Source organism: Arvicanthis niloticus, chromosome 17 (genome assembly GCF_011762505.2).
Source record: "Arvicanthis niloticus isolate mArvNil1 chromosome 17, mArvNil1.pat.X, whole genome shotgun sequence".
NCBI classification, from domain to species: domain Eukaryota; kingdom Metazoa; phylum Chordata; class Mammalia; order Rodentia; family Muridae; genus Arvicanthis; species Arvicanthis niloticus.
In genome coordinates this window covers 56,335,261-56,360,567 of record NC_047674.1, presented here as the reverse complement: position 1 = coordinate 56,360,567, position 25,307 = coordinate 56,335,261, and the positions used below count along the sequence as shown (strand labels likewise).

The 25,307-nt window shown below is 49.9% G+C and overlaps 2 protein-coding genes across 4 annotated transcripts; both read right to left on the bottom strand.

The window, feature by feature from the left end:
- Nucleotides 1–334: 334 nt before the first annotated feature.
- LOC117722744 (uncharacterized) lies at nt 335–10,064 on the bottom strand. 2 transcript variants are annotated; one of them, XM_076915357.1, is made up of 6 exons: nt 9,744–10,064; nt 9,186–9,512; nt 7,020–7,089; nt 5,158–5,282; nt 3,609–3,667; nt 335–1,743 (listed from the first exon to the last, which is right to left on the bottom strand). In XM_076915357.1, exons 1-6 carry the CDS (start codon nt 9,934–9,936, stop codon nt 1,519–1,521), a joined length of 999 nt encoding a protein of 332 aa, XP_076771472.1. In that variant the 5' UTR covers nt 9,937–10,064; the 3' UTR covers nt 335–1,518. The 2 variants fall into 2 exon arrangements, with proteins under 2 accessions (XP_076771472.1, XP_076771473.1); XM_076915358.1 differs by having other exon boundaries at nt 9,186–9,371.
- A 2,737-nt stretch (nt 10,065–12,801) lies between these two features.
- On the bottom strand, nt 12,802–25,104 carry Treml2 (triggering receptor expressed on myeloid cells like 2). Of its 2 annotated transcripts, none has more exons than XM_076915356.1 (6): nt 25,031–25,104; nt 23,853–24,494; nt 21,484–21,804; nt 16,992–17,409; nt 15,970–16,076; nt 12,802–15,748 (listed from the first exon to the last, which is right to left on the bottom strand). In XM_076915356.1, the coding sequence occupies exons 2-6, from the start codon at nt 23,911–23,913 to the stop codon at nt 15,669–15,671; spliced, it is 987 nt and encodes a 328-aa protein (XP_076771471.1). In that variant the 5' UTR covers nt 23,914–24,494; nt 25,031–25,104; the 3' UTR covers nt 12,802–15,668. The 2 variants fall into 2 exon arrangements, with proteins under 2 accessions (XP_076771471.1, XP_034377891.1); XM_034522000.2 differs by having other exon boundaries at nt 23,853–24,404; nt 25,031–25,096.
- Nucleotides 25,105–25,307: the final 203 nt, after the last annotated feature.

Genomic DNA, 25,307 nt, shown 5'->3' with positions numbered 1-25,307 from the left:
GTAAGAATAACTTAGTTAGACCCCACAGCTGCAGCTAGCTTCCTCCACCTGCAAAGCCCTCTTTCCTTTCCTACCCCTCCCCATATCCTGTTTTTAGAGTATATAACCAGTGTGAACAATAAAAATTTTGTCAGCTTGATCAGACTTCTTGACTTGCTGTGCCATTTTATTTTCTCTCGAATCTCAGTTCTCTCCACAGGGTCTAAGGGTCCCACTTGATTGTCCAGCTGGCCTGGACACTTGATTTCCACCGTTCCTTCAGATATCTCCCCTAGCATAAACACAAGGAGATCCTTAAGGGTGCAGAAACCAGAATCGCAATGGAAAAAAAAAACACCGTCTGCAATCTGTTTATTACCTGTGAGACCCAGTTTCCCTGTGCCTCACTATATCTCCATCTGTAAAATGGACACATGTAAGCTTGAGTGTAGACCCTGGGAGTCCTAAGTATCCACTGATACTGTTCTAGTGAATACAGGTGAGTCCGCTCCAGGAGCTCCAGTCTGAGAAAACATTCTGGTTTTTGACAGCTCATGAGAAGCTCAACCCTCCGGATGAGCCACAGACAGGGAGAGCAATCCAAAGAACATACAATAGAAGTGGGCTTCCAGGAGACGGTGTAGACTGAAACATGGCCCAAGAGCAAAGATGCTGTTAGGAGCCATGAAGGACCACAGGTCAACTGAAACCATGAACAGAGACCGAGAACCCAGGAGTGAGAATCAGTTGGATGTGAGGCTGGAGGTAGTCAGCGTCCTGTCTCTCCCAGGCAAATCTGTGTCTTAGGAAGAAGACATGGGTAGGCAGGGTGAGGCAGAGTCCAGAACACACACAGCATCCCATTCCTTCCCTGTACCCACCTCCCCGAGTGTCTGCCTCATAGGGGTGAGCAGTGTGTGTCCGGACGGAACTGCATCTTCAGTGCTAGGACCCTGCAAGGTGCGTGTGGTCTTAGATGGCGCAGGTAGACACAGTTAGCAGAGTGAATGCTAATCCTCTAGGAGGCTGAGGAGCCAGCATGCATTCTGACAGAGATGTGTGGCTGAGGTTAATACCTCAGAAGACAGGTCAGAGACGGGCACCGTCCACATCTTAGTATTCATCCTGGCAAGGTCATCAGAGTTCTCCTAGCAGGTTGGTTTTAGAAACAGGAGCCAGGTCGGTGTGAGGAGGGATTGGGGGTTTGCAGTTCTGCCTAGCGGTCCTGAGGAACTTACACAACCCGCCTGGATTTCAAGAGCCAGTGGGGAAGGAAGCGATGGTCATACAAGGAAGGGAGGTTAGGGCCACCCAGAGGGGCTGGCCCAGCTCTCTTCCACACAGACTGTGTGCTAGCAGCATTGGTCCTGCACCCCCAGGGGGGAGAGCACAGGGGTCCAGAGTCCTTCTCCATTGCACTTTCAGTCATCTTCCTTGAAGAAAGTATGTCTGAGGCCATCTTAGCTCTTGTAGGAAGTTGCTCTTCCATGGGGACAGTACCATTGTGCCTACCTACTCGCTGCCCTAGGAGCTCAGCCCTCAGTCCCTGGTCTCTGCCTCTTGGGCATCTGAGTTGGAAGACCTCAGTCTGTTTCTAGAGATGCTGGCATATTCCACAGATAGAAGCGGGTCAGGAGACGGCTTCTGGTAAGGCTGGGTGTTGCTGTAGATGGAGTCCTGAGGGCTCACGTGGTTTAGGTGGATGAGAGAGGCATAGCATACGGTCCCAGTGTCCTCACTGGAGGGGACCTGCTGATTGAAGCTCTGAAAATCAAAGAAAACATATGTTTATTGACAGAAAAGCAGCTGGAGTGGTCAGTGGCCTGTGTGGGACCAGAACTGGGTGGAGGGACACAGACAAGATTAAGAAGTTGACCATGGGCTCTGGAGACCTCTGGGTGGCTGAACGCATTGGCTACTCTTCCAGAGGAGCTGGGTTCAGTTCCCAGCACTCATATGGGAGTGTCATCTCTAGTTCCAGGAGGTTTGACTCCCTTTTCTAGGCTCCTCAGGCACTGCAGACACATGGGCAAAACATTCATACAGACAAAATAAATAAAGCTTTTATTTAAAAAGATATGGGAAGTGATGAGGGGCCTGTAGAGCCTCTGGGAAGGGGTGCCTGGGAAAGTTGCCTTCCCTGTCACTGAGCTGAGAAGCACTGACTTCCCCAGACTCCAGTTCCAAACTGCAGTCAGGCCTCATTCCAGGTCCGTGAAAACAAAGGTCCTGTGGGCGGGGACTAAGGAACCACTAATTTGCATATTTTTCAATAATAGGATGGAATGCAGGGTCTTGCATGTACCTTGCATGTACATGCAGACTGTGTGGCAAGACTCTCCCACTGAGCTACACAGGCCGGGCCTTGTGCTTTTGAGACTGGGCCTCATTATGCTGCCCAGGCTGGCTTGAAATTGGAAAGCACCCTGACTCAGCCTCATAAAGGTTGGGATTACCAGCCTAGGCTACCTTACCCTTCAAGAACTGTTTTAATGAGTTCTCTAGGGGAATTGTATGCACATTCAAGCTTGACTAGGGCACTTGTTGGGTATGCATTTCGTGGTGATTCTAGCATTATACAGAGAGCTGGGTTACATGACCTTGGAGCCTCCTAATTCTGTGGATTTTTAGACATCTGTAGGTGAGATAGAATTACCCAAACCACCTAGTTCTCAGGAGGACTTAGAGAACTGTGATTCATCATGTTTTCCTGATTGGACCAATGGCAGCTCATCTGTAGTCTGACTGGGACCTAAAACACAGGAAAAGCTGTTTCCCATGGAAGTGATAGCCAACGACTCTACCACTCTCTCTCTCTCTCTCTCATCTCTGCCTTTCTCTGTCTCTGTCTCTTTTTCTGCTATTCTGTCTATGTCTCTCTCATCTCTGTCTCTGTCTTTCTGTCTCTGTCTTTTTCTGCCTCTGTGTATCTTTCTCTGTCTCTCTTATCTCTGTCTCTCTGTCTCTGTCTCTCTGTCTCTTTCTCATCTTTGTCTCTTATCTCTTTCTTATCTCTGTCTCTCAGTCTCTGTCTCTCTGTCTCTTTCTCTGTCTTTCTCTCATCTGTCTCTCATTGTCTCACTCTGTCTCGCTCTCATCTCTGTCTCTCTGACAATGTTTCTCTCTGTCTGTCTCATCTCTCTCTGTCTCTCTGTCTCTCATTTTTGTCTCTCTGTCTTCTTTCTGTCTCTTTCTCTGTCTCTCATCTTTGTCTCTTACTGTTTTTCTCTGTCTCTGTCTCTTTCTTATCTCTGTCTCTCTATTTCTCTGTCTCTCTCTCATTTGTCTCTCACTGTCTCTGTCTCGCTCTCATCACTGTCTCTCTGACAATGTTTTTCTCTGTCTCTCTCATCTGTCTCTCTGTCTTTCTGTGTCTCTCTCATCTCTCTCATCTCTGTCTCTCATTTTTGTCTCTGTCTTCTCTCTTTCTCAAGTTTGAGTTGGGGAACACAAGGAGAAGAAATGCATAAAAAGGAAGCAGATAAACAGGTCACGAGTTACATGAGCAATCATGAGTGTATCCCACCACGTAGAGTAAATAGAAACCAAATGCAGGCCAAAGTTCATAACAGATGTACACCAGAAAGCCAGAGTTCCCTAAGTCCTGGGGGAGAATCGTTTTTACTTACAGTGGTCTCCTCCCTCTGTTCTGAAAAGTCTTCATAGATGGGGTGACATTTGTTCTCAACTGTGTGGAAACCAGCAAGGTTAGTGGAAGGATTTCCCATGTACCACCTTACTCATTTCCCATGGCAACCACAGGCTGGGCAAAGGGACCCCGATGGAAGAGAGGCCAACGCCTGGCTAAAGGATAGTTTCTGCCTAGGGACCTCCCAAGTGCCCAGCACTGAGTAGTGTCCAGAGAGTCTAAGAAGCCAGACAGCCTGGCTGCCCGTGTTTAATCTGTATAAACTTGCTCAACTTTCTGCTCAACTTTAGTTCTTGTAGATTCCAGATGTAAACATCAGACGTAACTATACTCTGTTCACCGTGGCGTTATAGGTAGTAAGAGGTTGTATTTCTAGTTTCTTGTGTCCCAAGCCCTCTGTGTGAAGCACAGCATTTCCTATGACCACGCCCTTCCACACTCGACCACGCCCTCCCACACTTGCTCCTGGGTGCTCACTCACACATACTCCAAGATGAACACGGAATGAGGATACGTGTTCAGAGTCCAGCGTTTTGCTGCTCCTATTTTGTCTTCTAAAAAAACGTCAACAGTGACCCACTAACCTGATTGCACGACATTTAGAAAATAAGCATATAGAATGTCCAAATTTTCTCCTCTCTAAGGATTTTTTTGAGCCTGAAAAGTATAATGTTCACATGCTCCAGGGGTATTCTGATCCACTCTCACATTTTAATCTTGTTGTCCACAGAACTATCTGGCAAGAACAGTTAAAAGCTACCTACTTGGCAAAAATATAGGGCATGACCTACTGACCTACTATTCTTACCCATGCTCCCATGCTGTACATTATGCCCTTCGAGCCATTCATTGTACGTATTCGCTACTTTGTATTTTTTGACCTACATCTCTGCACTTCTTCCATATTGAGAAAAACAAAATTCAAAGATGAGAGTAGCAACAATACATTTCAATATCATTAACCAGAAAGATTTTAGATAAACTTCTTAACAAGTTGGTAATCGTAAAGTTGTAAAAAAAAAAAAAAAAAAAAAAAAAAAAAAAAAAAAAAAAAAAGGGGGGGGGAACCAGAGAGGTGGATCAGCAGTTTAGTGCACAGATTGTTCTTCAAGATAACCCAGGTTCCATTCTCAGCACCCTCGAGGTGGCTCACAACTCTCTGTAACTCTAGTTCCAGGGGATCTGATAAGCATCAGGCACACATGGTGCCAGAAATATGTGCAGGCCAAGCCTCCATACCCAATAAATAAAATAATAAAAAATATTAAGATGAAAAAAGTATATGATCCAAAATCCTAGCACACCTTGTCTTAAGCAAATGGATGGGGAGTTGAGGTGCCTGTAGGTAACCCAACCTGAGGGCTGAGTGAGGCTGGAATGTTATCATCCCCATGATGCCTATGACCCATGACCCCTGACCTCTTCCCAGGCCACCAGGCCTGCCACCTTGTAATGGACAAGGAAGCCACTTGGACACCTTGCCTTTCAGGTCAGTTTCCTTGTTGACAAAACAAACAGGATGGGCTCACCATTCTGGGCTTTTCCTCGAGCGTTCCTCAGGTAGAAGACCACAAGGATGGCGAGTCCAAGCAATAACAGAATAGCCACAACCACCCCAGCAACGATGACCTTCCACATCCAGGTATCTTGAGAGCTTCGGAACAAGGATTAGTCAGGTAAGGAGAGTCAGAGCCCAACACACCTGCAGCCAAAAAAACCCTTCCTTCCCCAGGCCTGCAGTTCCCACAGGTTCTCCCCCAACCTGGCCTCTTCTGAGGTCCCCTGCTCAGCTGAGCGAGGGACCACTTTCATATGCCGTGGACACGCTTTGTAAGTCCTTCAGTCTCCAGAATAGGGTAGTATCGGTAATGTCACAAGCCATTGCTCCTGTTCCTGTGTCCATTGTTCCTGTCACTTAGCTTCCTTTGGGACTCTGAATTTGCTGGCTCCAGCCTCTTTCTTTCAGGGGCCCTTGTCCCCACCCTGCAGCTTTACCTCAGCTCTTCTCTGTGAGACACAGTCAGCTCCCAGGAGAACTAGGGGACCTGACAAACATCTCTGCCAGCTAAGTGCATTCCAATATGTCCTACTTTGAGTCTAAAGAAGGACCTGGTGGTAGAAAAGACCTTCCATGTCCAGTTGTCTTGTAGCAGCCTCTAGGGAAGGGGTCTGAATGGCAAGGCCATAGAGAAAGAGAAAGTGTGTTCAGGGACAGCTCCGCTCCATTCATTCTCAGTTGAATCTGTTTAGGCATGAAGTGGTCTGTAGGAGCCTAGGGCCGACTGTCTTCATGGAGGCTGGGTTTGGGGTGAATAGGTGGCAGAGGCCAAAGGCCCGGGACCTGGAAGCCTATCAGCAGGCAGGGAAAGATTCCTGGCCGTGAGATCAAGAACGGCAGGTAGTGCCCTTTCTCCAGACTCAACACAGCTTCCTGTCAATAGCCCTGCTTGTTACTGAAGGACAGGACAGGGCTGGAAGAAGGGCAGAGGTAAAGACAGCACTGTAGTCACATGGCTGCCTACATGAGAGTAAGCAGCGGGGGATCCCGGCCATCCACACCCCAGTCCACCCTCACTGTACTCCAGGAGACGATGGTAATGAATGGAGGATAACTGTGTCCTTCAAAAACACATCTAGTAGTGTCTGGTGACATTTTTCATGGCCACACGTGTGTCCAGAAAGACACTCATGCCATTGGCCATCCGAGGCCAAGAACACTGCTAAATATCTTAAAAGGTACAGAACAGCCTCTTGTGACAAAGAATCAGCCAGCTACAAATAGCAAGAGCCTGGGCTAGAGGCACAGACCCATCACCCCAGATATAGGGGCCGAGGCAGGAGGACCAAAAGATCAAGGTCAGCTTGTGTGACAGAGTGAATTAAAGGCCAGCTTGGGTTACTTGAGATCTCAATCTCAAAAGCAAAAGTGGAAAGGTGAGAGAGTGCAGGCTGAGAGGGCGGTACAGTTATAAAGCTCCTGCCCTGAAAACGTGAGGTCTCAGGTTCAACCTACAGCATAGAAGATAAGTAGAAGATAGATAGATAGATAGATAGATAGATAGATAGATAGATAGATAGATGATAGATAGATAGATAGAACATAAATAGATAGATATATAGATGATAGAAGATAGATGATATATAGATAGATGTCAGAGAGACAGAAGATAAATGATAGATGATAGATAGACAGACAAATATGGAAATATTGTTGTGATTTCATTTCACAGATGGGAAAACTGAGCCTATATAAAATGATCAGAAGTGATCATCTGACTCAATCCATCCTGTGAGAGGTGGCATCTATCTGAGTGACAGTTAGTTGGAGAACTATAGTTAGGAGAATGGGAGGAAACCCAAGACAAAGGACAGGCCAGGGAGCCTGTAGTACCTGCCAGTGACAGGGCTGTGGGTAGAGGCCAGGGCTGTTGTCATCCGGGTGGTTGTGTGTGGGGTTGAAGCTGTAAGAGACCACAGTGAGTACAGCATCTTTTCGCCTCCCCAACCCACCACTCTCCAGCCCTGGAAGAGGAGGAGCCCATACACGGCCCTGGAGCCAGCAAACAAGGGCTCAGGGTAGCACCGTCCACTCTCCCTGCACAAAAAGGCAATGCTGTGTTGTAAATGGGGCAGGAGTTACCTCCCAAGAGAAAGCACAGTACATGTTACAGTAAATGAGGCCTCTCATGTTCCAGGGCCTCCTCTGTTTCCTGTGTTCTTTCATCTTATGATTTTTAGTATTTTTAGTTATGTGTATGTGGCAGGGGTGATACGTGCACATGAGTGCAGTCCTCAGGGAGACCAGATGCCCTGGAGCTTGGAGTTACAGTCTTTGGTGAGCTACCTGACAAGGATCCTGGGAACCCAACTCAGGTCGTCTGTCGGGCCAGCAAGCACCCTTAACCACTGAGCCATCTGACCAGCCCCTGGTGTTCTTTTGTAAGATGTGTCTTCATATATACACATATCTGCATGTTTGTGCGTGTGCAGGTGCACATGTGTGCATGTGTGTGTGTGTACATGTCGGGGGAGGCTAAAGGATAATTTTAGCTGTCTTGACTCAGGTGTAATCCACTTCATTTTTATTTTATGTAATTTTTGAGACTGGGCTTCTCACTAGCCTGGACCTTGCCAGTGAGCCTCAAGGGCCATCCTGTCTCTACCTCTCCAGCACTGGGATTACAAGCACAAGCCACTGTGACCAGCCTTTTCTTTAATGTACCTTTGGGGAATTCAACTAGGATCTTCAGACTTGCACACTTTCTCAGATACTTGTTACATTACTGTGATAAGACACCCTGTCTAAAGCAACAACGAGAGAAAATGTACACAGTTTAGAGTCCAGCCCATACAGGAAGCCTACAAAAGTCAAGGCTACAAAAGCTTGAAGCAGCTGGTTGCAGGTGTATCAAGACTCCAGGCTTAGGGAATGGTGCCACCCAGTTTTAAGATGGATCCTCCCACCTCAAGCCAAGATAATCTTTCACAGCTGTGCTGAGAGGCTTGTCCTCCAGATTATTCTAGGTTCCGACACTTTGACAACTAAAATTAATCACCACACGTGGCAAGCATTTTATTATCTGGGCCGTCTCCTCAGTCCTGTGTCCACTATGTTTGAACATGTAGAAAGGTCCACTCCTACTGCCTCCTCTACATGGGATGTGCCTGGGCCAAAACTTTCAGAAAATAGCCTCCAGGCACACGTTGAACAAAAGTGTGGGGGCATGCGCTGCAGCAGGGAAAGCCCTGGGACTGGGGTTGTGACCTTATGGACATCAAGTTCGAATGCAGAAAGCCTTAAGCCACTGTAGTCTTCAGCATGAAATACATGGGAGACTCAAGGTCAACAGCAGTAGCCTCTGGACCACTGTCTGAGAGCTCAAAGGCTCTCACTTGTCAAGGGTAGAACCCGGAAGAGAACTCACATCTCCCAGCCTCCCCTACTAAGCCTCAAGTCAGCTTCACTTTCTACCTGTCTCCTCTGGGTCCATATCTCTCAGTGCCCAGCCTATTGGCTATGGGATCTCTCCACCGGCCCTAGTGAGAAGGATTCTGATTCGATTACAGGCAAGGGATGTTGAGGAATGGAAGGCTGTGAGTGCTTAGGGGAGCTTTAACATCCATCCAAAGAAACAGATTTCTGTTAGCAGCAACGCAGCAGAAGTGTTCAGAGAAGCCACTAAGAACCAGCCACAGGCCAGCTAGCCTGGAGTCTCAGCTGGGCTCTGGCTTTAGCCAGCTGGTGGTCTTTGGGGAGGGGCCATTTTTCTTCGCCCCAGTTTTCAACTACTAGAGCAGTGGTTTTCAACCTTCCTAACGCTGTGACACTTTATACAGTTCCTCATTCCATGGTGACTACAAACACAAAATTATTTCATTGCTACTCTGTAACTGTAATTTTGTAACTATTATTAATCAATCACAATGTAAGTATCACATAAGCAGGATACCTAATATGTGACCGTTCTACTAGAGGTAGCAGGTTCTTGAGTCCTCTCCAATCTGCAGCCTTGTGACTCAGCAAGGCTTGAAAGCCACATAGAAGGAGGAAGCTCACCTTTTGACACCACCAGATGGATACTTCTGAGAATAGTGACCTCTCTGCTATTTCCAGCGATCCCACAGTGATAGATGCCTGAGTCGCTCATCTTGAGCTCAGTCATGATGACAGTGAAGAAGTTGAACCAATAAGAGTGCTGGATGGAGAATCTTAGCTTCTCGGCACCTGTGCTGACACTCGGCACTAAGGGTTGACAAGTGTCTTCTGACATTTGCTTACACCAGATCTTCTGGTGTAAGCTGTAGCTAGGATTATAAGAGCATTTCACAGAAACAGTCTGGCCTTCCAGTGTTCGAAGTACCTCTGGGTCCTGTGCCCAGGAGCCTGGGAATACACACGTCATGTCAGAGAGCCCCATCCTCTGCGGCAGCAGGAAGAAGTGGGTTCCCTTCTCAGGGAGTGACCCTCTTTGTGTCTATGCTTACAGCCAGCGGCTGGCCACAAGCCCCCATGTATTCTGCCTTCCCAAGCATAGAGCCCCACTGTGAACACCTCCTGCCCCCTGCCCCCTCCTCAACCTGGTTCCTTCCCTCTGTCTTTGTCCCCTGTCCTCACCTGAGGCCAGGAGCAGAAGCAGGATTGCAGAGAGCAGGTATGCGGCCTCCCAGGCCATCAGCCAGTCCTCCTCCTGAGCTGGGATGGGGAGCAAGAAGGGAGGGATGCTCTGAAGAGAGGAGAGCTGTCCTGGGCAGGGTTCAGGAGCCACCACTGACAGTCCTGCGGGAACTGCTGAGGAAGGCAGAGACATCTGCAGACGAGAGGGAAGCTGGGCAGGACCTGTGTGGTCCCGTGGATCTTCCAGCTACAGGCATTGAATCTAGGCCCCTGCACTGAACTAGATAAAGGCTCTCAGAGCCTCATGAGGGCAGGGCTGAGGAGGCTGAGAAAGCCCAAGAAAGTGAAGTAAGAGGGTGCTCATTCCTCCTCCCCTCCCCCACTCTCCCACTTCCTCTTTAGCTAAAAGTCTCTGCTCTCCACCCAAGATGTAGCCACTGAAGGTAGGTGACAGAATTAGAGCCCTTTGGACATCTGGCTACAACTCCAAGCCCAGCTTGCCCTCATGTCAGACCTTTCCGTTCAGCCCACCTGTCCCATGTGGAGCAGAGGCCATGAGAGAAAAGGAAATGGGCAGGATTTATTCTCAGGAATAGAGGAACAAGGGGGCTGCAGGAGCCTGGTCAGAGTGGGGGATGGGAGAGCTGGGCATGAAGGAAGATTTCAGAATGAGGGAAGGGAAAGGGGAGCCCCAGGCCCCTGTTACCCCCATACACCCAGCTTCCCAGCATGCCACACTCACTGGTAAGAATTCGATGTACGCATTTTAAAACACATTTTTAAAATAGCTGTCACAGGACAGCAAGAGGCTTCAGCAGGTAAGGACACTTGTTACCAAGACTGAGAACCTGAGTTTGAGCCCCAAACTCAGGCTGGAAGTGGAGACCCAATTCCCAAAAGATGTGTGCTCGATTCCACACAGGGAAAAACTTAAATAAACCCACCTGTCATTACGTGAGCTATGAAATATCAATAGCTACAGACTGTTCACAGTTATCAGGTAAGTAAGGAGAAAACCAGGCATGATGGTGCCTGACTATCACCATAGAACTTGGGAGGCAGAGGCAGGAGGATGGGGAGGTCAAGTTTATCCTTGGCTACATGCAAGTTCAGTCAGGGCTACACGAGGACCTGTCTAAAAACAAACAGATAAATAAAAATAAAATTTAAAAACTTGTAATGATGGGAAACCTTTAAGTGACAATGCAATGTTTCAGGTAGGATGCCCGGGAGCAAGGACTAATGCAGAATGCCACAGGACCTGTGAAAGGCTCTGAGGAAGAAAGGGACAGAGGAGTGGGCAGTGGTGCAGGCACTGAGGAAGTGCAGGTCACCTTGAGAGGTGGGAAAGCCTTTGGTCAAGTTGGCAAAGGGATGCCAAGTCTTTAGATACCAGTGTCAATCACCCAGTGGCAAGGCAGGGTGTCTAGGGGGGAGTTGGGCATTGACAAGGTGACATTCTGCAGCTGAAGGGCCAGGTGAGGTGACTCCTCACCACTCCCAGGGTGGAGCAGGAAGTCCAAGGATGCTGAGGGCAGACCTGGCTGCATCCTTCCCAGTAAGCAGAGCAAGGCATGCATTCTGAAGCCACTGTGTAAACTCTATAGGAGAGTACACAATTGTGGCCACAGGATTACTTCACCTGCTCCTTGTGAACACAACCAACCAGCCCTGTGCAGGGGAGTTCAGTCCCTACAGCCTTTAGCTCAGGAGACTGTTGCCTCTCCAAGGCAGGCAGCATCCCTGGCCTGTCTGATCCTCTCGATGGTTATGACCCTCCCAGACCTAACTCTACTTTGGTTCTGACTCCTCTGGAGCTCAAGAAAGAAAGGCAAAAAGGAGACTGGACTGGGGTTTGAGAACAGAAACAGGCTGCAGGAGCTGAGGAAATGGTGTCTACAGCACTCCCCTGTTTCCAGTGTCCCTACTTCAGAGTCCCCACGTGGGGAGGGATTAGAGTGAGCAGCTCTCATGCATTGCTGGCTCACAGAACCCCACCCCCATGTGAACACACATGAGTGGTGGGATCACTTTTACACTCTCCTACCATCTTCTTCGATGAAGATCTCCATGCAGCTGTCCAGGCCCGTCCCTGGCCTCATCTGTCCACATGGCTCTTTTGGGGGCAGCCTTCCCAAGGTCCAGACTGTGCAGTCTCTGTACCCTCATCTCTACAACCTCCTGTAGACATCACCCACGTCCTGACAACAGCCCATGCTCTGGGCTACATAGAGCAAGCTCTTCCATGAAGCCTGACCATCCTGAGCTTGCAGCATCTCCAGGCTCCTCTCCCTGAAGGACTCAAGCTTGTCCTGCCTCCTGTACCACAGCATCTGATCCTGTGTGAGGGTCTAATATGTAAGCAACTGCTCTGTGCCTTCTCTTCCTCAGTTGCTGTCAGACTAAGGCCAGAGCTGGTTGGCTTCCCTTCCCTGCTTACCCCTGCCTCTCTAGATACTGAGGTGTGCTCAGGCAATTGACATGCACTTGCCCTAGAAGGTGGTGTCCAGAGGCTTCTCTCCATGTTCCTGTCCAGAGGGACAGTGACTCATTGTAGTCACACTGTCATGAAGGGCTGCACTGGGGATTGGAACTCAGATTCTTCATCTCAGTACCATTGCACATTAACTATTCACAAGGAGATCACACTGAAGAGGCCACTGTGATGGTTTGAGCGAGATGTTCCCCATAGTCTCAGGTATTTGAACACTTGGTCCCCAGTTGGGAGTGCAGTTTGGGACTGTTTGGGAAGTATGGAGGACGTGTGTCATACAGGGTGGGCTCTGAGAGCCTAAGTCCTTACCCTACTGTGAGTTCCCTCTCTCTGCTTCTTGCTTGTGGACCAAAATGTGAGCTCACAGCATCCTGCTCCAGCCTGGTGCAAGCTGCCAAGCTTCTCCGTCAGTGGAATCTCATCTCTTCAAATGGGAAGCCTAAATAAATTCTTCCTTTCATAGTTTCCTTGGTCATGGTGTGACCTGGATCAGAGGGCTTCTGTGTGGGTCCCTGAGCTGGTAGACCAGGATTGACACAAATAAAGAAGCTAGGAAGACTGGGATCAGGAGGTCTTGCAGAAGCTGATGGCTTATGCCAGACAAGTTTATTACCAAGAACATCAGTTTTTATGTGGGTTGCAGAGGGAAAATGGGACAGAGTCAGTGGAAAGCTGTCGTACAGTGGGATGAAGTGAGCAGGAAGCTAGTCAAGGTTGTACAAGAGTAACACAGGATATCTCAACTGTATCACAGACTGAGCCCACAGTGGCATTGCTAATAACCACAGCTCCTTGCAGAGGAATGAGGAGGGGGAGAAGTGTTGGGTTTCAGGGTCTGAAATCACACCTTCCCCAATGCCTGGCCCCAGGGAGTTGATGACTTTACTAGGCAAGTTCCTGGTGTTAGATAAGGAACTCCACTTCTTCTCTATACATTACAGCTTCAGGGAGAGCCTTGGATCAGCTGGCTCCCAACAGTGGTGTCCCAACAGCCTTCACCACAGAGTCCCAGCATCCCTGTGGTGAGGATAGAAGCAGGAAGAGAGATCAAGGAAGTTGACAGTTACCTTTAAATGTCAACTTGACACAGCCTGGAGTCTCCTGAGGAGAGTCTCAATTGATGGATCAACCTGATCAGACTGGCCTGGGGACACATCTCTGGGGGATTGTCTTGGTTGTTAATTGATATGGGAGGCTCCAGTCTACTGTGGGAGACACCATTCCCTAGGCAAGTGGTCCTAAGATTTATGAGAAAGCTACCTAAGCATGGGGCTGCAAGCAAGCCAGCAGACAGCATTCCTCCATGGTCTCTGCTCAAGTCCCTGCTTCAGTTCCTGTCCTGACTTCCTTCAGTGATGGGCTGTGGCCTGGAAGCATAAGCCAAATAACACCTTAGCTCCATAGGCTGCTCTTGGCAGGAGTGGCTGGGTTTTGTTATTGTTTTTTTGAGATTTTTCTAATATTATGTGTATATGTGTGTACCTGTAATGGTTTATACATGTATATGTGTGTCCTTGTAATGGTTTATATGCACCACATATGTGTGGTGCCTGAGGAGGCCAGAAAGGGGCATCAGATGCCCTGGAACTGGAATTACAGGATGAGCTTCCAATGTGGGTGCTAGAATTGAGCCTGGGTCCTGGCAGGAGCCATGAGTGTATTAAACATGAGCCGTCTTTGCAGCCCCTGGTCAGAGACTGTTAGTCACAGCAGCAGGAGAAACACTCAACCCTCCCCCCTCAGTTCCTGATGAGCAACAGGACAAGAAAGAACTCCAGGAAAGCATCACAGGACGCTTGCGGGTCGCAGTGTTGATGTCATCCATTGCATCCCCAATCAATCTTTAGAGGCAGGAATTATTGTCCCCTTTAAAAGGAGAGAAAACTGAGGCCAAGATAGGGTTAGTGGCTTAGTCAGGGCCACACAGGGACAGTGGCATCATTGGTCCTTATGCCTGACCTCTCCATCGCCTGTTCATTAAGCAGGGCTGTCAGGGACAATGAAGGGGCAAGGGAGGTTCAGGGCCAATATGGGAGTGGAGGCGGGACTTTAGAGGCAGTGTGAGGTAGTCCTCCCTAGTTATCCACTAGGGTGGTGGCTCTATACAGATGCTTGCTAGCCAGAGGTGTGTGTGTGTGTGTGTGTGTGTGTGTGTGTGTGTGTGTCTGTCTGTCTGTCTGTCTGTCTGTCTGTCTGTCCATCCTTCTAGAACTTGTTTTGTCAGTTGTTCAGTCTGATCTCCCCTCTTCTGGTCTCTTCTGGAAGCAGAGGGGAGATGCCTTCTTCCTTCTGTCCCCGACTTTAGAACTTTGGTCCTTCTTCTTGCCTCAAAGCCATCCTAGAGTGCACACCAAGGCCCCAGCTGAGTCACCCACTGACCGTGATGTTTGCTGTCCCTGACTCAGGGCTGAGAGTGTAGATGTTGAACTTGACCCCAGGGACCTGTCCATCCTCCATGGGCTAGTGGGCATCCCTGCTAGGGAGGCAGTTCAGCTCACAGCCCACAGCCCGCTCTACTCTGGACCAATGATCTAGATAGTAGAGGGCAAGTCAGAGCTGTTTGGAGTCTCTTTTCCTTTTCCTCACCCTCCTCCTCCTCCCTGTTCTCCTCTTCTGCTTCCTCTCCCTCTTCCCCTTTTCTCCCTGCCTCCATGTATATGTGTGTGTGTGTGTGTCCGTGTGTCCAGGCGTCTTCTCATCTCTCTATCCTAGAATCTAATTTGTCAGTCTCCTGCCCTGCTCCTCTCTCTCCTGCTGTTTTAAGCAGGGCAGCTCCATTTTCTCAGAAGCAGCCTTGCTTGAGTTTCTCCTTTCTCAGAAGTTGGTCCTTGGCCCATCCCAGTGTCTGGAGGCAGGTGCTCTCTAGAAGAGGCTGCAGACCCCCATGGTTGAGTCTCTGCGCTCAGTCTCCTCCACGCGCTCATCATTGTAGCATGGGAGCAGGAAGTTGAGTGGCGAAACCAGGTTCAGTCTTTGCACTCCTCTTGAAAGAGGATGGTCCTGTAGCTGAAGGCTGTCACCAGCCTGAAGGGGATGGCAGACAGGAAACAAGTGGAAACACATATGACCTGTAGGCTCCCAGGATAGAAGGGACCAGCAGCCACAGTTAGGGAACATCAGAAGACATGTGGCTTTGGTCGGCTCTGGGACCTCCGGCTACCAACTCCTCTGTGGCCCAGGTCTTAGTCACTGTTCCTTCTCATCCAGAACAGGACTCTAGAAACACTGGCTGCCTCCTGAGACCTGATCTTGCCTCCAAACATATAGAGGCATTTGAAGGGAACAGAGGGAAGCCAAGGACACAGTGGCCCTGGGTGAAGGGAAGGCAGCTCTACTGTCCTCCTGCCCCAGGGCTGTTGCCTGGTCTCTGGTTCTCTTCTGGCCTTATGAGCCCACTGAACACAGCTTCCCAGCTCACTGATTATCTTAGATCAAGTAGGCTTCCACAATGTCTCCGGTCCTTCAGGAAGGTAGATCCAGGGTTTAGCATAGTTGTTGCCCAAGTTGTATCCTACAACAAATAGGGAAATGTGACAAAGGGCCATGCCTGGCAGCTCTTAGTGCCCCAATACACCTGGGTGACTCTGCCCCTCTCTGGACTCAGCATGATTCCTTCATCCCCTTAAGAGACACATGTAGGGCCATCAATTCCTGGACACAGGCAGAGACTCAGTCCATAGTTCTCAGATACCAAGATCTTGGCCCTGGGAGGCCAGGAATGGCTGTACTCACTTCCCATGTGTCTCTTCTTCCAAATCCCGTAGGCCACAACCAACACCACAGGTGCTGGAAGAAATGTCAACACCACCACCATCGCAGGGATGTAAGTCTCCTGGGACCTGAGGAGGCCGGACAGAAGGGAAGAGTTAGCACTGGGTTTTCCACCTTGGCCACAGCTTTCTTTGGCAGCATGGAGCACAGACCAGGCACACAGCCTCACAGTGCACCCCTCCAGGCACACAGCCTCTTTCTTTCCCTCTCTCCCTCTGTCTCATTGTCTGTCTGTCTCTCTTCCTGTTTTTCTGTCTCTGTCTGTCTCTCTCTGTATGTCTCCCTCTCTCTCTGTCTCCGTCTCTGAGTGTGTGTGTCTGTCTGTCTGTCTGTCTGTCTCTCTGAGGATCAACTGTGGGAAGAGAAAGGAGACATCAGAGTCTCAGGAAGTACGTCACCAGGCAGAGGGAGCATCTCCACTTGGTACCTCCCCTCCATTCATCAGTGAAGACAAGGGCACTACAAAATGCCCCCTCGGGACTGAATAGATTAAGATTTTGCCTCCACAGTGACTGAGGAGTCCCATTGCCCCCTTGTCTTCTGTAGCAGAAGCTCTCCTTTATGTGTCACTAGGGCCTGCACCCTCCTTTGTCACCGAGTCCTTTATGCTACCCCCCTACTGACCGAGAACAGGAGTTGGCATGTCACTGCCCCTTGGCCTTCAGTGGGCATCTGACAAGCACTGCCCATGGGACAATGTTCTTGTGTGCACAGCAGAGGCTGCCTCAAGCATGATTTGCCAGCCCCCTTCCATGCTGTGTCCCCTTGGCCAGGCCCTCCCTTCTCTGCATCCATTGCCCTGACCCTCATCCCCATTGCTTTCCATTATGACCCTTCCCATGTCCCATAATCCCATTCAGCAACGGGCCACGCTGAGTCCCTGGGAGGAGCAACAGAAGTGGTTAGAAGTAAGAGTGGCCTCTTTGGATCTGTTGGGTACTAAGTGCTGTGCTGAGGCCACACCTGATAAAATATCACATAACCTGTTGGGGGTTAACTGGTGGCACGTCCCCGTGGTGGACAAACTGCTATTCTGGTGTCTGGGCATGGTGGAGGTGGTCGCTGGATCAGCAGAGAAGGGTCTTGCATTGCTAGGAGACATGGTCGCTGGCTGGGACTCTGTGCTCCTCTCAGGTTCTGTAATGGTGCCACTGGTATCAGTGAAACTGTAGAGTGTCACGGGGGTTGCTGTGGTGGTCCCTGAAGCCAAGGCGAGGAGTCCAGATGTGAACACAGTCATGTCAGATGTGAACACAGTTGTATCAGATGTGAAAGGGGCACGAGGGTCTGAAATATGGACTTGGCCGGTTGTGACAAATTCATCCATGAGGGTGTTGGCGAATCCATCCTTGAGGGTGTTGGTGAGATGTGTGTGGGGAACATTTCTCTCCGTTGTGAGGGCTGAGGGACCAGAGAGGAAGAAATGTTAGATTAAGCCAGAGGCTTGCTTGCAAGGGACAGAATTCCTAGCCCCCCTCAGATGTCAGGACAATGGCAAGAGCCTGCCTGTCTGTGACTCTGGGCTTAGCTCCTGGTTGTCAGGCTTGTGTTGTTTCGAGAGTGACACACAGAAGGAGACGTGTAAGGGAGGGAGACTCTGGAACAATCTTTAGCCTCCCCCATCAGGCTGCTCCCAGAACGTAGCTCCATCTTCCTTCCTAGCCCACTGTCCTTTTCCAGGCCCTCCTCAATCATGAGCATCAGAGGGATCTCCTTTCTAATTACATATGTGTGTGTGTTCATATGTGGGCGCATGTGCCACAGCACACATGTGGAGGTTAGAGGGCAGCTTGCAGGAGTCAACTCTGTTGTTCTATCACATGGGTCTTGGGGTTTGAACCCGGGTCATCTGGCTTGATGGCAGGTGCCTCGACCTACTGAGCCAGGGCCCTTTTTTGAGTTTAAGAGATATCTCCACCATACGCTGTTGTGTAAAGGAAGCTGCCCCATAATTGTCAGACGAGAATGAGAAGTGGAGACAGAGAAGAGCCAAGAGTCCCAAATTTTGGAGGAAACTGGAAAGAGTCAAACATCTTCGCTGGGGTGCACTAAGTCACACAGGAGCAGATCTTGCCCCTTCGGGGGCTCATCCCAACCCTTTACTGCCAGGAGCAGCTAGGGGTCTGAGCAGCACACAGGAGCTGCAATCAGGAGCTCTTGAGTCTTAGTAGGAACAAGACAGAGAAAGGCTTCCATCTCCTCTACTGGGCACAGAAAAGATATACTCCTGAAGCCATCAGACACTTTGCAGGGAGGCCTGGACCACTGCTCTGAACAAGGGAAGCCTGAACACAAATTCGGTGAAGCAAGAGATGGAGGAAGAGGCCAACTCATGACTAACACTCTCGTGGCAAGGACACCAGAAGAACCCTCGAAAGGGGGTATTTTGGGAGACACAAGTTTAGACATTCACATCCTAGACTTTCAAAGCATTGGCAAGAAAGGACTCAGTCAGCAGAGGGGATTCCCACACCCTCTGGCTAAGTCACACCACTAACGATCTTTCCTCCACTTCCTGCTCAGCACAGCAGTGTGGGAGAGAGGGAGAGTTGAGAAAGTGATCAAGAGGAGACCATCCCCACCTCCAAAAAGGAAGGAGCTAGGCAGAAGAGCAGCTCCTCCAGAACTGCTGCTCCCTCCAGCAATTGCCCTGGGCTACAAGGCCTGGCTGTTGTGGATGGAGGATATACTACTGTTAGAATTGTAAGTGCCTGGGGCGTACATGTTTGTTTCCATTTTTGTTTACTTGTTTGGGAGTGGGCACACACTTTCCTGGCGTGAGTATGAGGATCAGAGGAAAAATTTCAAGAGTTAGTTCTCACCTTCTACCATACCAGTCCCAGGGATCGAACTCGGATCACCAGACTTGGCATCAAGTGTCCTTTCCCACAGACCCATCTTCCCACTGGCAGGAGATGTTTTTTTTTTTGTTTTTTTTTTTTGTTGTTGTTTTGTTTTTTTTTTTTCTTGTAACTGAAAACATGGGCAAAGTTGCTACCTGTCCAAGATTATCCTTAAGAAGCAGAAAATGACGACCTGGACTGGGGGCTCAGTCAGTGTGGTGCTTGCCATGCAAACATGAGTCCCCAGAGCCCAACATGGTGGTACATGCTTACAATCCCATGCTAGGGAGACAGAGACTGAGGAATCCCTGGAGGGTCAATAGCCAGATAGCCTATTTGGCAAGTTCCAGGCTAGTGACAGACTCTGTCTCAGAGAAAGTAAATAAATAAAGAACGGGCAGCACCTGGGTATGACACCCAAGTTTGTTCATGGACTTCTATACGCAGATGCACGCACGTGCACATGTACACACGCATACCCAACTGACACATGCACACAAACATGCACACAAAAATAATAATAAGAGGAATGACAATAAAAATAAGTCCATTTCATAATGGCATCGCATCTCCCCACATGAAGACCCGGAGTCAGATTCACCAGCTTCTTGGGTTGAGAGCAAAGAAATGAGACTCGGCCCCACAATTGAGAGAGAAAGCTCTTACTGGTTCAGACCAGGGAGGATGGAGATGTACTCGGGGGAGGGGAGCAGGAGAGGGCTGGTGGCTAATGTTATGTCAACCGGTGGGTTTCCCCAGACACTTGACGGCCACTCACCCTTTCCTGTCTTATAAATGTGGGGACCCCACACCTTCATTCCAACTCTTCTCCCTTATTTCTGTGAACAAGAGAGAGATTTTTCCATCCCCTTGAGTAGTGGTGAGCAGTTTCACTGGACCATGCTGAGAGAGACCTTGTCATTTAGTGATCATCTCCAACCCTAAGCAGTGACCTTTCAATGCCCCTGGATGTCTTTATAGAGACACTTCCAAGTATACATCCGAGTTCTGCCCCATCACTAGGACTTCAACTGCCTGGGTCACCTCTCCCCCCTGGGTCCTCGGAAGTGCCTTCCCATGACCAAATGGCTCATGATCCCCCTCCTAAGGAGCTCTCTTTGGGGGTTCCCCTACTTGATAAATGATAAACTCATCTCCTAGCAACTGATGAATCAATAGTCTCTTCCTGTCTCCCACTTGAGCAAATCCTGCCGTCACTCCAAAATATACAGAAAGTCTGAAAAAGAATAGAATTGAGTCCATCTATTGCACACACACACACACACACACACACACACACACATACACACACACACACATGCGTGCGCGCACTGCCCAAGACCCACTTGTCCAAACCACTGCTGTTTCCAGTCAAGTATCCACATAGGTTTCATTACCTCTTCTCACGCTCCTACCTTCCGTAAGCAGTGATTGTTGCCTTGCAAAGAAGGCTGAAGACACGGCTCAGTCAGTAAAATGCTTTTAACCCCAGGCATCAAGAAGCCAGCCCAGCCTACTTGTCATGCTCCAGGCCAGTGAGAGACCTTGTCTCAAAAATCAGTGTGGACAGCTCTAAAGAATGCTATCTGAGTTTGACCTCTAGCCTTGACATACACATGTTACACTCACACATAAATCTGCACATACATACAGAGGCAGAGGCAGAGGCAGAGGCAGAGGTGCACACGCACGCGCGCACTCGCGCTCACACACACACACAGGAGAGGGAGAAGGAGAGGGAGAAGGAGAGAGGAGAGGCAGGCAAAGAATTCTGTTGCAGTTAGAATTAAACCCAGCTCCATATTATGGAATTGAGGACAACTCGACTCTCCATGCTTAAAGCCTAAATAAAAACAACACATTAGTCTGGTGTGGTGGTGCACACTTGGGAGGCAGAGGAAGGTGGGTCTCCGTGAGTTCAAGATCAGCCTGGTCTACAGAGTGAGTGAGGTCCAGGCCAGACAGGACTACATAGTGAGACCCTATCTCAAAACAAACAAACAAACAAACAAACTAACGCAGCCAACTTCTCTAAAACTTACTGTTGTCCTTCCCTGTCTCCTAATCCTCTCCCCGCCCCCACTGTGAGTGGCCCAGTCTCCTTGTGCAGGCCTTGATGCATCTCACCTTGCACATAAGGCTCTCCCTGCAGTTGCTCGGTGAGCATAGGTGAGAGAGCTGTCACTGGAGCGCTGCTGAATGCTCACTGGTCCTCTGATGCTCACTGTCAGCCGAATCCCTGACTCTGTGTAACTCTGCAGCTCATCCTTGTTTTCTAAGGACATCTGTTGTGCTGTGCAGCTATTTGTCTGGATTGGCGTGTTCCTATCCAGCATCTCCCACAGGGCAAGACTGAGGCTGGTTTTTTTTTGTTCATTATTATACTCTCAAAGCCTATATATAACAGTGCCTGGCACATCCCCCAAGCTGGGTGAGCATATGACATTCAGATGACCTTATAAAATAGAGTCTCAAGTTCCAATCTTGCTCTGCTCAAGGGCAAGGTAGGAGCCACACAGAGCTTGCCAAAACCTGTTATCTTTGTCTGTGAAACCATGACAGGAAGATGTACATAACAAAGAACCATTGTTACACTACCCCACTCTTTCAGGCGCTGTGCAGGCGGACTCACCTGGATATACTTCCAGCTGGAAACCCACCAAGGGGTAGAAATTTCCAGCCGTGTTCCGCATACACCAATATCGACCGGAGTCCTGAACTCTGAGAGCCTCCATGGTGATACGGACCACCTTGGCCTTGGCGTCATCCCTCATAGAGTAGCTGGGACCCCTCACCCAGCTCCGGACGAAGTTGTGATCACACTTCTTCTTCCTGACTTTGCACCAAGACTTGGCCTCAAGAAGGTTCCGGCGGTTCTTGTAGGAGCACTGCACAGACAGAGTCTGTCCTTCACGCTGCCACACTTTCCTGTACAGGTTTTCATTGGAGGGACCTGGGGAGACAGGACTTGCTGACCAACGTCTGCTGAGAAAGAAGACATCTTGAAACTGGAAGCCGAGGACAAAAAGAGAGGGGGACACTGCCCTGACATTCCTGGAGCTCAGTGTGAGGCAAATGCACAGCCGTACCCTCAGAGAACCTGCATGGAGAAGCGCAGCAACCCCACGCCCCAGAAGCTGGCTCCGAGTCTGATGGAGGAGGCCCCAGTCCAATAGGGACACACCCCTAGCACAAGAGCTCCACCAGACTTAGTTAGTCCTTGTTCTTCTGGATGTTTTCCGGTCTTCGGGGATGTCCAGGATTTCAGGACAGACCCAGACCCTTCCCTCAGAGAGACGATGCAGACACAAAGAGCTCACCAAGCTTTGCAACCAGAGAGCACAAACTACAGAGGCCGTGAGAAGGTCCAGCATCCGGAAAAATGATGAAGAATTATTTCTCCCAATACTAGTCTTTCCTCCTCTTTTTCTCCTCCCTGGACACTCTCCTTTTTGTCTTGTTTGGGTGGTGGGGATCACTACACCTCCACACTGCTTCATACCTCAAGCATGTTCGCCAAGCACTCTACCACTGAGCCATACCCCTGCCCCCTATTGGGCCACTCCCCTGCCCCCATTGGATACCTTTTAAATAGCACTCTTCATGGTACTTAATTTTTAAATACCCTACTTTCCACACACAGATTAAGCATGCCGCACACATTTAAGCCCCACTGATGAGCCAGCCAACAGATATAGTATTCACTGCTCATCCAACTTTTTGTCATTGGGACTTGACTTTGACATCTGTAGATGTACCAGGCAAGTCATGGCTGTGCCAGGATGCATGGGACCTGCAGACCACAGGCTGGATGAGGATGGTAGAGTATCTGGTCTCTATTCCTAGGAGTGAGATGTAGCACAAGCCTGTAACAGCATGAAGGAGACTGAGGTAGTGAGATCCAGAGTTTAAGACTAACTAACCTAGGATACCTAGTGAAGTCAGGCTAGCCTGGAAACAAACCCCATCTAATCTGTGCCTGTAACATCAGGGATGGGCTTGCGGGGGGGGGGGGGGGGGGAGGATGGACTGGAGTGCACACACATGTGTGTATAACAGAGAGAGAGAGAGAGAAGGGGGAGGGAGAGAGAGAGAATGAATATGAACAGGGTACACAAATGTCTTCTGTGCCCTTCATAATCCAGTCTGTTGAAGAAAGGGCAGAGTTAGTGATTGGCAGGGCAACTCAGAAGATGGCAGAGGGTACAGTCAAGACCTGAAAGCCCCACTATCTGCCCTTATTTCCAACATGCTTGTCACTGTAGCTGAAGCTCTGAGGTCTCTTCTTCCCTTGCCAAGTAAACAGAACAGAACAGGCCTCGAATTCACCTTGGCTCAGCCCAGGGTTTCGAGAACCTTCTCCCTGCAGAGCAGGAGGGATGGGAATCACCTGGAAGAAGCCTCTTGGGGTCCTGGGCTCATTTGTGCCTTCATTTTCTGTCAACTGGTGAAGGGTGAGTTTGCCAGCCCTCACCCTAGCCAGAACGGAACAGGAAGTGGTAAATGGTTGCCTTGGCAGCCAGGAAGGCTGAAACCAGTGAGCCCCTTGCAGAGTAGCCTCAGGTTGAGAAGGGCTTTTGGGGATTGGTTCCCTTCCAGTCAGAGCAGGGGGGAGGGGGGAGGGAGGGGACCGGATGTGGCATCAGCATTCCGAGAAAAACGAAATTTAAAGTGTGCAGACTTGATACAAGAACTCATACCAGCTCTAGTCAGACAAAAGTCAAACAGAGGTCATTTCTGTGAGGAAATGAAGCGTTCATTCTCCACAATAAGGAAATCCATTAGATAAAGGCCAATAGAGAGGATACAGCTACATATTAGCCTGGCTAAGCTCTGCCTGGGGCCAGATATTAGGGGGGGATTCTCACTGGTCTCTGGTAAAGACCTGCCTGTCAGCCCAACCTCCTTCCCCAACCCACAAAACATTAGTGGAGCAAGAAAAGGCAGTATGAGATAGACGGGGGAAGTGGTCCTTTTCGTCTACCAAACCTGGCCTCTCACCTGAGACACAGCCCTGTAGCAGCAGCAGCGACAGCAGGAACGGAAGAGGCCATGGCTCCATCCAGATGCAATGTCACAGTCTCCCCCCGGGAATCTGAGGTTAGGACCCACGGTGACCCCAGGCATGCCACCTGACCTCCCAGGGTTGGATGTCAGGCTCTAAAAATTACGGTTGCCTATTTGGGGGAAGTGAGCCAGTGTGGCACACAATGCCCCAGTAGAGCCCACAATTGTGGGGAGAGAATATGGGGGCGGGAGCTGTATGTTTCCGCCCCCTTCCTCAGAACTTCAGGCAGGTGTGGCTGTTCCACCCTGTCTTGGGGCCCCTGGGCCAGAGAAAACTCCAGAACCCCACAATCTCTGTGATTCTCTACAGAAAACCTGATCCATCTGGGGTGTCTCCTCATTCCAAGCAGCTGGTCCACCCAGGGAACAGAAGGAAAGGCTTCTGGAACATTCTGTAGAGACTTTATGGGATCTTCTGGGTTTTGAGATTCAGGAGCAGGTGCTCTCTGGAAGGTGTTGACACTCCTTCACAGGAAGATCTTTAGTCTGGTAAAATGGTTTCCTTCAGTCACCGTGAGCCTCCTCTGTTCAGGCTGGTCACAGTTGCAAATAACCTCTCATGGACTCATGTGCTGGCTTATTTTTGTCAAGGGGGAAAAAGATGCAAATCTTAACACACACACACACACACACACACACACACACTCTCTCTCTCTCTCTCTCTCTCTCTCTCTCCCTCTCCTCTCCCTCTCCCTCTCCCTCTCCCTCTCCCTCTCCCTCTCCCTCTCCCTCTCCCTCTCCCTCTCCCTCTCCCCTCTCTCTTTCCCTCTCCCCTCTCTATTTCCCTCTCCCCTCTCCCCTCTTTCTCTCTCCCTGTCCCTCTCCCCTCTCTCTCTCCCCTCTCTCTCTCCCCTCTCCCTCTCCCTCTCCTTCTCCTTCTCCCTCTCCCTCTCCCCTCTCTCTTTCCCTCTCCCCTCTCTATTTCCCTCTCCCCTCTCCCCTCTTTCTCTCTCCCTGTCCCTCTCCCCTCTCTCTCTCCCCTCTCCCTCTCCCCTCTCCCTCTCCCCTCTCCCCTCTCCCTCTCCCCTCTCCCCTCTCCCCCTCCCCTCTCCCCTCTCCCTTCTCCCTCTTCAAGTATTTCCCTGGCTCTGTCCCTCCTGGTTCTAACTCACCCAGCAGCTTGCTCTAGCCTTCCACTGCTCCAAGGCTCCCAGGCTTCTTGAAGTTCGGTAAGTCTTCCCCTCCCCCACCTCCTCTCAAGTTACCCCACCCTCAGAGCCCTTCCCTCCCCTTGTTCTGCAGGCTTAGGCAGCATGGAGCACACAGTGCTCTCTTCAACTTCCTCCCCTCAGTCATATCTCTCTTCTACAGCCACCCGGCTCTAGCTGAAATGACCCAGCATTTGTCCCAAGGCTCCACCCATCCCTCTGTCTTCAAAGAATCAAAAGA